The 16605-nt window shown below is 34.2% G+C and overlaps 1 protein-coding gene across 2 annotated transcripts in view; it reads left to right on the top strand.

Moving 5' to 3' along the window:
• DHX35 (DEAH-box helicase 35) overlaps window positions 1-16605 on the top strand; it is a 58557-nt gene that overhangs the window by 11496 nt on the left and 30456 nt on the right. For both annotated transcript variants that reach the window (XM_072631496.1, XM_072631495.1), the window contains exons 3-9: window positions 10-102; window positions 994-1071; window positions 6093-6197; window positions 7519-7580; window positions 8405-8474; window positions 9959-10018; window positions 15084-15196. In XM_072631496.1, coding sequence (XP_072487597.1) covers window positions 10-102; window positions 994-1071; window positions 6093-6197; window positions 7519-7580; window positions 8405-8474; window positions 9959-10018; window positions 15084-15196 — 581 coding nt within the window. The remainder of the gene's footprint in view (window positions 1-9; window positions 103-993; window positions 1072-6092; window positions 6198-7518; window positions 7581-8404; window positions 8475-9958; window positions 10019-15083; window positions 15197-16605) is intronic.

Raw genomic sequence — 16605 nt, 5'->3', positions numbered from 1 at the left:
CCATTTCAGCTTAGAAATCATATCTTATACTTAATAGAAAACTATCAGACAGTGGTGATCGTTGGAGAAACAGGATGTGGGAAAACTACACAGATTCCACAAGTGAGTATGTATTTAATATTTGCTGATTTTTGCTTAGATCCAGATAAAATGTTTTTGAGGAATTATTATTAACTTTAAAACTATTTTTTCTCTTGTGCTAAAGCCATAAAACAATATTTTGTTGGCAACCAAGGATTTTTTTCTTTTTTCTTTTCATTTGAACTATTTTAATAAATTCTTTGATAGTATACTAGTAACCATTATCTTATTTTTCTGGACTTATAAACCTTTTTATAGCTATATTTTTATATAGCATCTTCTGAACTTCTCAAGCTACTGAACCTCCTTGCACTAAACATTTCTGAAGTGTATGGATCCTTCTTAATATTATTAAATGTGAGTAATATCTTTCTCAAAGTGAGCAAAATATAAAAGCAAGTAATTTTCTCATGAACTGCTTGATACAATGGAAAAGGCACTGAATGTGGAGTCAGAAGACCTACCTCTGTCACTCCTGTCCCTACCTGTGTGCTGTGGGGCAAGTCTGTGGCCAAGTGAAGTGGTGGAGTTGAACTAGGTGGTCTCTAAGGTACCTTCCAACTCTAAATTTATTATTCTTGTGATACATACAGTCTGGATTAGTTCTGTTTATTTGATCTATTTCTATTAGCTGTTATCTATTATCTATTTTGTCTCATCTATTTTATCTATTCTATTTATGATCCTTATGATATGTACACTTTGGATTAATTCTATTTTCAGTAGAATTCTTTGTAGTCTAACTAATAAGACCTTGCTGACTAGCAAGGAATGTGAATGTAAAACAAAGATTCTAAATTCTAGGAAGATTGAAACCAACAGAAAAGATTTCTGTAGTAATGAAAATCAGTCAGTTAAACTAAATTGTTTATTATATGTTATAGAGGTACATTGATTTTATTTTATTTACAGTATTTGGCAGAAGCTGGCTGGACAGCAGAGGGAAGAGTAGTAGGAGTGACCCAGCCACGAAGAGTGGCTGCTGTTTCAGTAAGTTCCATTAGCATTTCTTTTCCTCCTCAGAGTCTGTCTTTAATTTCAATAATTATTATGTATCACTTTATAAATACTAAAGATGAAGATTGTTTAATTCTTTGTCCATCAGATATTTTTGATCAGTTTTGTGTTGTAATTCAGTGATTATATAATATTTTCTCCACTGAGGGCCTACTTTCTTTATTGTCCTTAGTTTAGAAATAATAGTAAAATTAGTTACATTTGTTACTGACCAATATTTCTTTAGTTATGCATCTGAAAAAATTCAAGTCAATATTTGAATAAATAAGCATTAAATTGGTTAAGGATGTGGCTGAATATTAATAAAACAGTACCTAACAAGTGACAATTGGGTTGCAGAATATTTTTACCACACTGGAAAGAGAGGATTGTTTTGTTTTGTTTTGTTTCCGGTGTTTATTGCTCAGACTAACCTGCTTTTAACACAGTACGATTTGGGTATTATCCAAGAGTATTGCAATAAATCCTCTATTCTGAGGGCAAGTTGTTTAACTTAATCACAGTCACATTACCATAATTGTGGTAGTTACCAGCATTTTAAAGGCAAGTTTTTCAGAAATCCAAATCCCAGTTTACACCCAACATTAACCACAAGTCTTCCTAGAGGCAAAGGTCCTCCATTTAAAGGAAATGATTTATGCAAATTAATCTATGTATCACATAAGTAGTTCCATCAAGTTTGGAAGCTGTTTCTCTCCTTTCTAAAGCCTATGTGAATTTCTAAAACTTGAGAGCAGTCACACTAATAGTGCAAATCAGGTTACTTTACTTTTCTTTGCTTGATTTTTTTCATTTGTTAAATGGATAATAATATCTGCCAACTTGTCGCACAGGGCTGTCATGAGATCATATGCACATAATGAAATACCAGGGCTTTTTCCGAGGGGAATGAGGAAGAAAGGAAGAAGTATTTTATTAAGTGCTTTCTGTGTGCCAGACACTGTACTGAGTACTTTATCAGTTTAATCCTATTTGATCCAACAACAACCCTAGAAGTAGGTGCTATTATTATTTCCCTTTCACGGATGAAGAAATGGAGGCAGAGAGGTTAAGTAATCAGGGTCCCATTTAATTTCTTATACCAACCTGTGATATAGCAGAACCACAATGGGGAAAGTCACAATGTGGAAGGGATAACTATTTATAAAGCATTTAGCACAATGCCTGGCACATAGTAGACATTTAATAAATGTTTTCTCCCCCTTTTCACCCTCCTTTCTTTTCTAATGCCATCATCCCTTATTAGTAAGATTAAAAAAGGAGAAAAAAGCAGTTCAACAAAATCAACCAACACTTTGAATGAGTCTGACAGTATGTATAATATTCTACATTCACAGTCCCCCATTTCTGCAGTGAAAGGAATATGATACATTTTCTCAACTCTTCTTCAGGGCCACATTTGGTCATTGTACCAAATGAACACAATGTTCATTTGTTTGTTGTTTAAATTGATCTTTCTGTCATTGTGTATATTGTTTTCCTGGTTCTTTTTAGTTCTGCATCACTTCATATAAGCATGCTACTCTGTATTCTTCATGTTCTTTTCTTTCTTATGGCACAGCAATATTTGTTTTATTTTAAATTTAGTTTCTTTTTAATTAAAAAAAAATCTATTTTCTTGTCCCCTCTCTTTGAGGAAGAAAGAAAACAAACCCTTTTTAACAATTACACATAATCAAACAAAACAGATTCTTTCATTGCCCATGTCCAAAAACTTTATGTGGTAATCTGCATCCTTAATATCACTTCTCTGTCAGATAAATAGACTTTGTCATTGCTCCTCTGTAATTGCGATTGGCTGTTGTTTGATTAGTTCTTAAGTCTTTCAGTGTTGTTGATCTCTACAGTGTTACGGTGACTGTATAAATTATTCTCTTGATTTGGCTCATTTTATTTACTCTGTATCATTTCATATAAATTTCCCAGGTTTCTCTGGAACTTTGTTCCCTTCACCATCATTTCTTATATACCATACTTTGTTCATCCATTCCCCAACTGCTGGGTACCTCCTGAGTTTCCACTATTTTGCCACTGCAAAAAGAGCCTCTATAGAATAGTACAGAAATATTTCTTTACATTCCCGTATCATAGTCTGTTTAGTTATTTTCCAACTGATAGACATTTACTTCATCTCCATTTTTTTGCTGCCACCTAAAGTATTGTTATGAATACTTTGGCATATGTAGGATGCTTTGTCTTTGATGTCCCCTGACATCATATGCTTAACAATGAGATCAGTTGATTAAAAGTTATGGACATTTTAGGCATGTTTTCATTTTCGGGAGAGGTGACATTACATGGATAGAGGAGACCACTGAATCAGAAAGACTGGGACCCCACTCTTTTGGTACATGTTGGTTGTGTTACACTGGGCAAGTCACTCTCTTAGTTCCAGGTAGCTCTCTGAGACTGTTTTGGAGTAGCTGCTGATCTATATTCATGGGAGAGTTTCTAGACAAGCAACACTTCTTTCCCCCCTGCCCCCAATGTTTTCTGTGGCTATCACTTAACTAGGTTTTCTAATATTCTCTTGCTGAATTTAGAATAGGAATTCTTTGTTAATTGATTATTAAAGTAATCAGTTAATGATTGCAGTAATAAATTAATAATTGCATAACTAGTTTGGGTCACTTGTACAGTCCTGATAAGAAGTTTCCATAAATGTTAACTGTGTTGGCTTATTCTAAAAACACATTTGTTTGCTTTGTTCTCCCTAAATCAAGTCAATATTCTTTTTGAGTCCCTACTATCATCCTAAATCACACCAATAATTCTTCCACTGTTGCTGTACTCCTCAGTCATTTCTTTGCATTATTATCATGCCCAGTTCAGTTGTAGTCTAAACATGTTTTATCTATATAATTTTGACCGAACTGGTCTAGGTGCTAGGAATGGTGCATTATTAGCTCTTAAGCTTAAGGTTATGAGATTACCTGATTAATAGATTTCTAACCATTTTATTCTTTTATTTAAGTTTTGCTGATGAACTTACATTATAATTATAATTATGTTACAATTCTGCTTTGCTATAGATTTGTGAGCAGTGAATATTCCTTTCACTTATAGTTGCAGTACTTATTGTTAACATGGTAGCTGTAGGATCCCAGATTTTTAGGTGGAAGGGGTTTTAGAGATATCATCTAGTAAAAGTTCTTCATTTTTGAAATTAGGAAACTGAAGCCCAGAGAGGGTAGATGATTTGCCCAAAATCATACAGGCAGTCAGTGGCAGAATTGAAATGTCAACACAGGACCTCTGACTCAGAGTCCAGCATTCTTTCACTACATCATGCTGGGATTTTCTCTTTGGTGAATTATAGGTGGGTATTGAATAGCTGGCTATATCTGAGTGGGTGGAACAAAAAGCCATTGATGATCCCATATAATTTATAGAAACTGTTACTCACTGGAAGAGGGAGGCACACTCTTACTGCCTCAGTTTTCTTATATTTTTTGGAAGAGTCTAACTGATGATATACTTATTAAAACTTTTTATATATACTTAATTTTGTTATTAAGGCAAATATTGCCTCTAAATGCACTGACAGTTTACACAGTGGAATCCTGGTTTTAAAATATAATATCATTATTATCAAATGCTTTTTTTGTGTCTAGGGTTGTGTTAGGAGCTGTTGGTTTTCCATGGTGCCTAGCGCTGCTTTGCTTTGCACAGTCTTGCCCTTATAGATTTTACATTTTGGAAGGGTGACAGTGTAAACAGTGCAGGGTGCAGTTAGGCACACAATGAAAATTCTCCACACTAGGTTTCCTTAGTATTTATTCACCTCCATAGAACTACTTGTTTTTGGAAATAGGAAATTGGTATAATAATAATAACTCACATTTCTGTGGCACTTTTAAGATATACAAAACATTTTGCTTACAACAACCTTGTGAAATAGATAATATAGATATTGTTATCCTCATTTTACAGATGAGGTAATTGAGGCTTACAGGAGATGTGACTTCCCCATGTTCACACAGATAAATGGCAATCAGGACTCGAATTCTGGTTCCCTGACTTCTAGTCTGACATTCTTTGTGCTTTATGCCATGTTGAGTCTCCCCTCTTCTCTCAATCATCATCCATTTGAGTGCCCCCCCCAATAGTCTTTTCTTTTGTACTGACAGAAGTGTAGAAGAATTGTGACTCATCCTTTTCCATTAATTGAATGAAAATATAATGCTTTGTTCTTAATTTGATTTTCATTACCTTCTCACCTGTTTACTTATTTTTAGCCTGTAAAACTGGAAAGGGTGAGCAAGTGTCTAAAGGAAGCTCCTTATTAATTAACTATTAATCAGTTAATGATGGCTGTAATAAGCTATTAACTGCATAACTGGTTTGGGTTACTTGTAGAGTCCTGTTAAGAAGTTTTCCTAAATATTAACTGTATTGTGTTGCTCTGAAAACATATTTATTAAGTTCTACCTAAATCAAATCAATATGAGTCCCTGCTATCAGCAGAGTTTATTAGGTCTTACAGGAAGTACAAAGAAATGTAACTTAGGTTCCCTATCTTCAAGAAGTATATAATCCAGTTAATAATGATTTTAGTAATAATGATGATAATAATAATAGTAACAACTTTTACGTAGTGCTTTAAAGTTCACAAAGCACTCTGTAAGTTTCATTAGAACCTCAAAACGAACTTGTAATTTATATATCACAAATGAGGAAGCTGGGGCTGAGAGAGGCCTCACATAACTATTAAATGTCAGAGGTAGAATTTGAACCCATATCTTACTGATTTTATGTCTAGGCACTCTCTTACTTATACCATCTGGCCTGCTTTTGGTTGAGATAAAGTGTGAGCATGTGAAAAATCAAATGAAACCTAGCATAGAGATTGTCATAAATTCTATTTGTTCTTTCGTCATCTTTTCTCTTAGTGGTACACATACATTCAGTCACTTGAAGGAAGCTTATTATTTAGGTTTTTAATAGGTTGTATGCAGTGGAATAATAATTTTGTCTTTTTTTTTCCCTCGAAGGTGGCAGGGAGAGTTGCTGAAGAAAGGGGTGCAGTGCTGGGCCATGAGGTTGGATATTGTATTCGGTTTGATGACTGCACTGATCCACAAGCTACAAGAATTAAGGTGAAATGTTCAAACTTCCCCATCTATTCTGCCTATTCCTCATCTGTTATGCCTAAGGAAGGCAATAAGTGCTGCTTATTTAAAGAAGTTAAAAGATTCCTGCTTTTTTTAATGCAGTTAGTTATTGATTATTCAAAATATATCAAATTCCTGCTGTACACTGTGTTCTGAAATAGGTACTGTGGGAAAAGACCTAAGAAATAAGGCATGGTCCTTTCCCTCAGGGAACTTTTTAGTTTAATTGGGAAGTATTTAATCAGAGTAGAACAATAGTATGTATTTAGAGCTGGAGAACTCAGTGATTATCTAATTGAATTCCCTCAAGCAATTATGTGTGGGCCTAAGAGGTTACTTGACTTGTTCAGGCAAAACTAGGACAAAACTTGGGTGTCTTGACTTTTAGGTCAGTGTTTTTTCCACTACCTCACATGACTTTTCTAAAATATTTACACTTAAAAGGACTTAAGACTTTAAGCCAAGTAGTGGAAATTGATAAATCAAAACATAAAAATACTTTTTTTTTACCAGTTAAAACTTCTCCATCTTCATATTTCCTATATTTTGTTTACATTTTATGATTGCCAAGATTAAAATAATTGGCATTTAAGTATTGAGTAAAATATTGCATTTTTATTCACTGTTTACCATTTCACTTTAATGTAACAGTCCAGTTTGAGAAGAGTTTAAGGGCCTACTATGTGTCTGCCACTGTGCTACCCTTCCAAATCTAGAATGAGATTTCTGTTTAGATGTAGCAGTGATTTAGATTTAGATATGCTTGGAATGGGAATTCTGGAGTGAAGTAAAGTTTAGATGTTGGTATCTCCTGATGATCTAGGATTTACTGTATAGACACAATTACATGAGCTAGAGAATGAACAGACAAGGTAAAATTACAACAGTCAATTTGCAGTCTTTATCTAGTTTAAACATACTTTTCAGATTTCTTTGTAAAACTGCAAGTATATCTCTATTTTCTTTATATGCAATATCAATAGTAAAAACCCAGGGAAAATAGTGCCCAAATAATATTTATGTGCTTTTATACCATATAATCTTAAATATCATCTCTACAAAAATCTTGGTTAAAAAAAAACAAGCTCCAGTTGATTGTCCACTTAATTTCAAACAGTAATTGGCAGACAAAACATTTAGATGTTTTCTTAGAATCTGTTGAAATGGGATTGATATTACACATAGGTTTATCTTATCAATAGATTATACTTTTAGCTTGTTTAAGGTGTGTTTTTTGGGTTTGTTTTTTTTTTTTGAGTGAGACTCTTGTAAATACTTCAATTGTTTCTTTTCTTTTTTCATTTAGTTTCTGACTGATGGGATGCTGGTCAGGGAGATGATGGTTGATCCGTTATTAACAAAATATAGGTAAATTTCTTTTCTTGACAAATTTTCTTCAAACTTTGTTAATTCTTAAATATTTAATTAAAAGAAAATTTGGTGTGAGAAGTCATTTTGCAGGCTTAGATGATGAAATAATAGCAATCTTATAGCTTAGGTAGCAGAAACACTCTGTTGACATTTTAAAATAGTCTAAAAACATGATTGTTAAAACACCAGTAAATTGTACGTCCCAGTATGGGACCTCATAGTGAAAACCAAATGAAGGGATTGTATAATTATTAGTGTGAACTTAAGACTTTAATTAACAACAAAAATTCCTTAGTTATTGAATGAGCACTACTGTGTGTCTACATTTTAATGTCTTAAGATAAAGTTGGGGAAGATATGCTTTCATATTTCCAGATAAAGCCCAAGTTTCACATCTGGAACATGTTTGATAATGCCTAGGTCAAATATGATTTTGAGTTCATGCTGCTCTCTGTCATTAGCTATTGTGTGCAGTTTGGACTTTGCACCATTTTTTCATATGACACATAGATTTTCTGCCTATGATACAGTTCAAAATGAAATAATGATGCCTTTTGTAATACTGTATTATTTAAAACTTTTAGACATGAAAGTAAACACAGCCTTATTCTTTGAAGATGTATTAAATGTTGAGTTGATGGCATAGATTTTTATTAGCATTAACATCACTGCCTTTTCAGATAACTAGTTTTGCTACTACTAACAGGCAAGAGATGGCTAAATTCCCAGAACATCTTTGGAAAGCTAGACTTGTTTATTCATATAGAGAAGGCTTGTTTTTTTCCACTGTTACTGAAATTTGTCCCGCTTTTATTTAATAGTGCTCTTATGCTGGATGAAGCCCATGAAAGAACTTTGTATACAGATATTGCTATTGGCTTGTTAAAAAAGGTAAATCGTTGCAGTTAGGGATTTCTTGAGTATTTTAGTAGAATATGTATTATTTGCTTCTTGTTTATCTTTTCCATACTGTTTTCCATACTTTAATACTGCTTGATCAACAGATACTGCATTGTTAGGGCACAAAGGAGAGTGTCTGGCTTGCTATTATGCTGCCCTTTGAGTAAACCAACTTGTTTTTAAATTGATTCACACTTTATGCAACAAAGATTATTCTGTTTGGTTCATAATGAGTAGCAATTCCCAAAATTTGATCATATCCACATCTGTATCACATATTTGGTAAGGAGCACAGATATTTGTCTGTGTAATTTATCATCCATCCATTTTTAGTAGCTGTTCACCCCAGCCTTAATACTGCTTATCTCTATGTAGTGACAAACAGTGTTAAAGCATGTTCACTTATGCACTCACTCATCTGCTGTGACACCCCTCTATGTATCCTCCTCTCCTCTAGTATAAGAACATACTCTTAACTGTACAGTCCTACACCTGCCTACCCCAAGTATACTCTCACTATGCTGTACGTTACCCTATTCTAGACATCAAGATCACCTCATTAGTGATTACACTTGGATTTGCCATGTAGCACCATCTATTATATTCAGCCCAAAAGTATACTTTTGTGCACTATTTTATATTCTCCCCATATAAACTTAGACATATTTAATGCATACTTTTCACCATTCCCCAACCACACAGTATACTCCAGAGGTGTCAAACATACAGCCTACAACATTCCCAAGTATGGCCTGAATCAGATTGAAGTGTAATTAGGTAATATTTAACAAAATAAATGAAAGTACAATAAACTATAGATAATATTACATTTTAAAACTAAGTCAGTATGAGGTTCAGAGGGAGCTTCATGTATGGATTAGTGGCCCCCCATTTTTATTTGAGTTTGACACCGCTGGTCTACCCCATAAACTCCTATCCAGATATCTCCCTTAGCTTGTACTTCCCTTCTTTATACTAATAATACTAATAGCTTACATTTATGACACCATTTTATATACAGAGAATTTGACACTCAGAAAAGTTTGATTTACTCAGAGGCAACATTTAATAAATAGTAGAGCCATGATTCAAACCTATGGGTCTTTGATCCTAAATCCATCTCTTCACTATACCTCACTGCCTGTCATAGACTGATCCTTCTCTCTTATAGATGAATCTACTTGCATACATGAACACTAATCTCCCTTTTGATATACAGGCTGTTTCCTCTCCCTTTCTTCCTTAGTCATCCAACCTTATGTACCAGAACAAGAAACATCTGATTTTTATTCATCCATATTACCTTCTTCTACCTTGTCACACTCTAGTCATTGTTTCTGCCTCTTACATATATTCTGTACTTACTCCAAACCCTTCCCTTCCTACCTTTCCATAATATAACCTATCACTTAGTTCTTTTTTTTTTTTTATTTTCTCTTTTCACCATTATTGTTTCTTGATTTTTTATTTTGTAGATCCAAAAGAAACGAGGGGATCTTCGCTTGATTGTAGCTTCAGCCACTCTGGATGCAGAGGTATCACTCATTTCCTTCTAATCCATCTATTTTGTTTGAACTGAATATACGTACTTTTGTATAGACAGAGATAAATTTTTGAACAAAGATTTCACCTTTAGTGGAATGACCTGCTTTTGCTGTGATTCCACGTGTTGCCCTAGATTCAGTTATGATGAGAGGACACTCCTTTTCAGCTTGTGGGTAGAAATTAATTTGTAGCTAATTAAGTGAGTCCATAATCTACTTGAGTTGTTCTTCAAAATTTTTAGTGTCCATGTAGTTAGAATTTTAATTGTTGTGAGTATAAATGTTTTTTTGTCTTTAATTTTTCTTTAACTGTAAAAATAAAAATTGCAAATATGCAAATGAGCAAGGTTCCCCCACAGACCAACTTTTCCTCCTTTTAACTAAAAAGACTATATTTTGAATAATGCTATATAAATATAATTTTCCCGACTTAGTTTGTTCCATATTTGTACCAAGTTAGGTAAAAGACTAAAATGAAAATAATGTTATTGGTCTGTTGGGACAGTGTTTTAATTTAAGTCATTGTTGATTGGTATTTAATGAACTTCTTTGAGTCATAATTTTCCTTTTTTTCATATATAAAAATAGACTTCTTTCATTTTTGTATGGAAACTCATATAGATGGACTTTCTTAAATCAAGTTTTATTAGCTCCCTTGAGGCAAGATACGTGGAAGAAAATTATTGTGTTAATTAGTTCAGATACTTTGTTGTAATTAGTTCAGCACTTCGTTTGTACATGTCCATCAAAAGTTCAAAATAAATACTTATAAAGTTACTAAATAATAATTGAGGAGTGTTTTATTGACCGTTGTACCAGGTGTTCTGATTTTGTCTTTATTTGCCCTAACGTATCAGTATATATTTAATGCTTGATGAAGTTGGGAAAAAATGTTTCCTAGACAAGTGTTTTAAAACATTTTGAAGATATTTTTTAAAAAGCCAAGTTTAAATTGCACTGACCTGGAGGACAGGGAAGATAATTTAGTTGACATTAGAAAATTTTTTCCTAAAAAAATACACAGAAAGGTATTTTATAATAAAATATTTTATGAAGTAAAATTTTGTTGGATATTTTAATACCATTTTATGACATATTTGTAGTTTCCATAGTCACAGACATCAAGAAGTCAAATCCATACTTGAATGAGCATCCCTATTACAGTTTAATGGGCAAGTGGTCACCTAGCCTTTGATTGAAAATTTTCAGGGAGGAGTCTTTTAGATAACTCTGATTTTCAGGAAGTTTTTCCTTTGATCTAGTCTAAATTTGCCACTTTGTAGCTTCCAACTACTGTTCTAATTCTGATCCTGGATATTCCACAAGAATTTATTAAATAAACATATTCCATGTGTAAGCACTGGGAGAACAAAGACAAAAACTAAACTGTTTCTGCTGTCAGTAGCTTACATGATATCTGGGGAAATGTCATAACTACAAAATAATTTGGAGGAGGTGGAAGTGGGAGAGGAGTGTTCAGAGAAGGCCTCATATAGGCTAACTTCTCTTTTCCAGGCTTAACACCTACCCTGGTTCCTTCATCTGATCCTTATATGTCATGATCTCAAGGTTCTTCACAATCTTATTTCCCCTTCTTTGAATGCTCTCTTGTTTTTTAATGTCTGTCCTAAAATGTGCCCCTTAGAACTGAATATAGTACAGACTATCTGAGTGATGCAGCATATACCCATAGTTTGGAGAGCCAACCAGACAAGCATTTATTGAGTTCCTACTATGTGCCAGGCACAATCTTAGGCTGGGGATAAGAAGAAAAAGTCCAACAGACCTTGCCTTCAGGGAGCTCACATGGTAATTGGGGAGGAAACGTATATAAATAGGTCTAAACAGAGTAGGTGGAAGATAACTTTAGCAGCTAGAGGAATTGGGAAGGGCTTCCTGCAGAATGTGGTAACTGAGCTGAGTCTTGAAGGAGTACAGGGATCCTGAGAAGAGGGGAGGAAGAAGAGTACACTCGACATGGGGGACAAGTGAGGTAAAGGCAGGGAGGTGAGAGAAATAGCAAGTAGACCGATAGAGCTGTATCATTGTGAGGCCAGCTTACAGAAAGGTGTAATGTCAGCAGAGAAGTTTAAATTTGATTGTTGAGGTATTGTGAGCCACTGGAGTTTATGAGGGTGGCATGATCAGAACTGTTCTTTAGGAAAATCAGTTTGGCAACCATATGGGGGATAGACTGGACTAGAGGAGACCAACTAGGAGATTATTCTAGTCATCTAGGAAAACAGGTGGTAAGGGCCTCAGCTAAAATGGTGGCACTGAGTATTGAAAAAGGGATGCATCTGAGAGATGTCGTAGAAGTAGAAAGGACAGGATTGGGCAGTGGATTGGTAAGGGATATATAGGGTAAGTGAGTTGAGGGTGATACTGGAAGACTAGTGGTACCTTTGACTTTAATAAGGAAGTTTGGAGAGGAGAAGATAATGAGTCTAGATTTGGACATTTTAAATTTGAGATGACTATAGGACACTTAGTTGGAAATATCCCATAGGCAGAAGATAATGTAGGGATGGTGCTCAGGAGACACACCATAGCTAGGTATATAGATCTGGAAGTCACTGGCAGAGATGATAATTGAATCCTAGAGCTGATGTCAGAAAGTGTAGGGAGAAGAGATGATTCAAGACAGCGCCTTAGGGCATGCCCAGGGATCATGGGTTTCAGATGGATGAAGATCCAGCAAAAGAGAAGGAGCAGAATCATTCCAGTAGTGAATCATGAGAACAGTGCCATTAAAACTCAGAAGAGGTAGAAGTGTGGTCAGCTGTGGCAGATGTTACTGAAAGATCAAGAAGAATGAGGATTGAGAAAAAGCCATTAGGTTTGGCAATTAAGACATTTTAACTATGGAGGGAGCAGTTTCAGTTTGAGAACACCATAATAGGTATTATTAACTGCTTTTCATAAAGTAGGTACTCAATAAGTATTGATAGACTCATTCTGTGAAGTGATTTTGAAAAATATAATTTGGAATTTTATTGAATACCTAATTCTTTACCCAGTTTGCGTTCCAGAAATTTTGCATTGTAAATATTTTTCTTTTCAACCCAGGGTTTAGTAAAACTGAAAGCATACATTAATTTAGAAAAAACTCCCTCTTTAATAAGAACTTTAGGAAAAACTAGACAATAGTCTGGCAGAAATTAGGTTTACATCAACATCTTACACCATATTCCACAGTAAATTAAAAATGGGTATGTGACCTGAATATTAAATATTATGTCATCATCAGAAGAAGGTCCAATGCTTTTCAGCTATTGTTAGGAAATGTATTCTTAAACAAACAAGGGATAGAGGTAATTACAAAGATAAAATAGCTAATTTTCATTATTGTTCATGAACTTGAAAAGCTTTTACGCAAACAGTATATGTAGGATAAGAAGAGAAGTGGTAGAATAAGAAAAAAATCTTTATATCATATATCTCAGGTAAGAGTTTGTTGTCCCAGACATACTGACAACTGACATATGTACAAGTGCATATATAATCAAAAACCACTATCTAATAAATAAATGATGAAAAGATATGAACAAACAATTCTCAAAAAAAGAATTGCAAACAATTAACTATATGAAGGAATGCCCCAAATCGCAATGAATAAGAACGATACAAATCAGAACAATCTGAGGTTTCTCCTCACACCCAAGCAATTTGGCAAGATGACAAAAGATGAGAATAGTCAGTGCCTATTTATTGGAGAAGAAAGGCACAAGCTGTGAATCAGCACAACCATTTTGGAAGGCACTTTAAACTTGTGCACATAACTGACCAAAATGTACATTACAGAGATTCTGCTAGTAGGCATATATCCCAAGGAGGTCACTGATAAAAACAAAGGCCCCATATACACCCAGATATTTGTAGCAGCACCTTTTGTGGTAGCAAAGGGCTGGAAATGAATTAGATGCCTATCAGTTGGGGATTAGCTAAACAAATTATGGTATGTGAATGTAATGGAATATCACTGGTCTGTAAGAAACAATGGGAAGCAGAGAAAGACAGTATAATCAGAAGAAGGATGAAGTAAGCAGAGCCAAGAAAACAGCACACAGTGATAGCTATGTAACTAGAACAAGTCACAAAATAATCAAAAATAAGTGTTGGAAAATTACAAAAGAATGAGCTGGTCCCAAAGAAGAGCTATGAAAGCTGTAAGAAGACACCTCCCTCAACTGCTTTGCAGAGGTGGGAGGTCTCCAGGTGTTAAACATTTTATATATTTTCAGATTTTTTTTCAGTCAAGTAATTAGTTTTGATGATTGTTTTTCTCGTTTTAAAAAATATTCTTTTATCTGGGATAGCTCTCTGGCAGGGGGAGGCATGTGGGAGAAATCTAGAGAGATTTAAAACAAAGGATATTAATAAATTTTGTTTCTTAAAAAGAGTGTTTAGTGTTTGGGTCAGTATTTTAAAAATTCTCCCCAAATTGCATTCTCTTTGACAGCTCATACTTAGGTTTTTATCTGAAACAAGACATTTTATGGAATCAGGTCAAAAGTACTACTTAAGTGCTTCCCATATTGAACTATTCATTAATTAATTTGGATGTTATATTAAGTGCAGTTTTGAAGATTGACTTCTCTTTCTAAAACTTAATTGCCTAAACTACAGTTTTAAAGAAATTGGGGAATCTGTTTTTCATTATCATTACTAATACTTGTATAATGCTGTTTGCATAGTAGGTATTTTTTTATGACTATAAAACAGAAATAATAATGGTAGATAGTATTTTAAAGTTTTCAGAGTGCCGTACATCCTTCTTGTGGCCTTATGAAGTAGTACAGATATGATTATTCTTCTTCCCATTTTATAGACAAAGAAACTAAGGCTCATAGAAGCTTACCGTGTTCTCTCTGATAGTAAGTGTGAGATTCTAACCCAGGTCTTCTTGGCTCCAAGCCTATTACTTTGTCCGTATAATAATCATATAGTGTTTTTTTCCCATTTGCCCCTGGATTTAAATTCTCTTTTTGTTTGAAATGTGTTTTTTTGGAGACTCGTGGCAAATTGTTAACTTTTTTTTTTTTTAATGTTATAGAAATTTCGGAATTTCTTTAATCAAAATGAAACCGGTGACCCTGGTAGAGATACATGTGTGATCATTACAGTGGAAGGGAGAACATTTCCAGTGGATGTCTTTTATTTACAGAGGTTTGTTTTTATTTTAATCCTTAAAATGGTCCTTTGAAAAATATATCTTTGATATGACGTTACATAGCATATTCTCTATAGAGAATATATAGAGAACTGCCTATATAGAGAACTGCCATTTTGGATATAGTCCAGTTGAATTGATTTTCAGCTACCCCAAATTTACTAAGATATCTTAGACAGGTAATCTATTTTCAGATGGAGTTGTATTTTCTTTTATTCTGTTGAAAGGAAAGACTTTGATTAAAGTGATATTTTAGGACCTCAGGCTCTCATGGCTTCATAGATTCTCTGATGGTAAAAGGTTTGTCCATCTTTCTTTGGATGAGGAATAACACGTGCATTTATTTCTCTCTCTCCCTTGATTTGTCCTGCTATATGGCATTATATAGTTAGATTTATATAGTTAGATATGTAAACTGTAGTGCACACATCTACCAATGCAGTAAGTGGACTCATTTTGCAAGCAGGTAAAATGCAGCTCTTGAATCTTCCTTAATACTTAATATTTACATAAGTGTCTGGTTACCTGTGAAAAGAATGCTGGCTTTGGAATTAGAAGATGTGGGCTTAAAGATTGCCTCTGACACTATTTGTGTGACTGTGGACAAGTCACTTACCTCCCTGGGTCTTAGTTCCTTTATTTGTAAAATCAAAGTCTTGAACTAGGTGGCTCTGAGGTTCAGTCTAGGGTACTAATTATCAGGCCTGGGGCAAGTAGGACTCCTGACAGCTCAAAGTTTGATTTAACAAGTCCCCATGCTTTCTGCCTCCTCCTCCATGACCAGGCTCTTGAGAGGTCTGTGTAGACAATCAGTAGTGGTTGGTCAGAGTCTCTTACCTGATGAAGAAACAAAGAGAAGGGGAAGGGTTAGGTAGGCAGGTAACTCTTAACTGTTGTAAATTTGAACTCTTAATGGCTGTATATTAAATGCCCTTCAACTTCAGTTTGTTTTTGTTTTTTTTTGAAAATGACAGGGGAGTGAATGCTGAAAACTAAAAACAAATTAATTAAAAAGAAAAAAAATGACGGGGGAATTCTGGGTGAGAGGATGTCTGTGGATCAATGCTGTTAAGACAGAAAGAATTTGAAATGCATGCCTTACTGACAGTGAATATTGTTTTCACAAAGGAAAACACATCTATTTAAGTATTGAATATGGTCATTTCATCTTTTTATAAATTAACATTAAAAGAAAATCTGTAATATCTATGGTGCCTGTTTAGGAAATAACATTAAGTGGCCCATTTTTCAGAGGGAAACATTTTCTTCTGTATCCTACTGTACACTAATTTGCAATTAACCAGGCCTAGGTTGATGGGTGGGTTCTTATTTTCATGAGACTGTTACCAAATTAACAAAGTAACTATTGATTTCTAATTAACATACCAGTTATAGTAAGTGAATT

The sequence above is a fragment of the Notamacropus eugenii genome, chromosome 1 (genome assembly GCF_028372415.1).
Source record: "Notamacropus eugenii isolate mMacEug1 chromosome 1, mMacEug1.pri_v2, whole genome shotgun sequence".
Lineage (NCBI taxonomy): Eukaryota > Metazoa > Chordata > Mammalia > Diprotodontia > Macropodidae > Notamacropus > Notamacropus eugenii.
The sequence above is the reverse complement of the archived record's forward strand: the minus strand, read 5'-3'. Positions and strand labels throughout refer to the sequence as shown.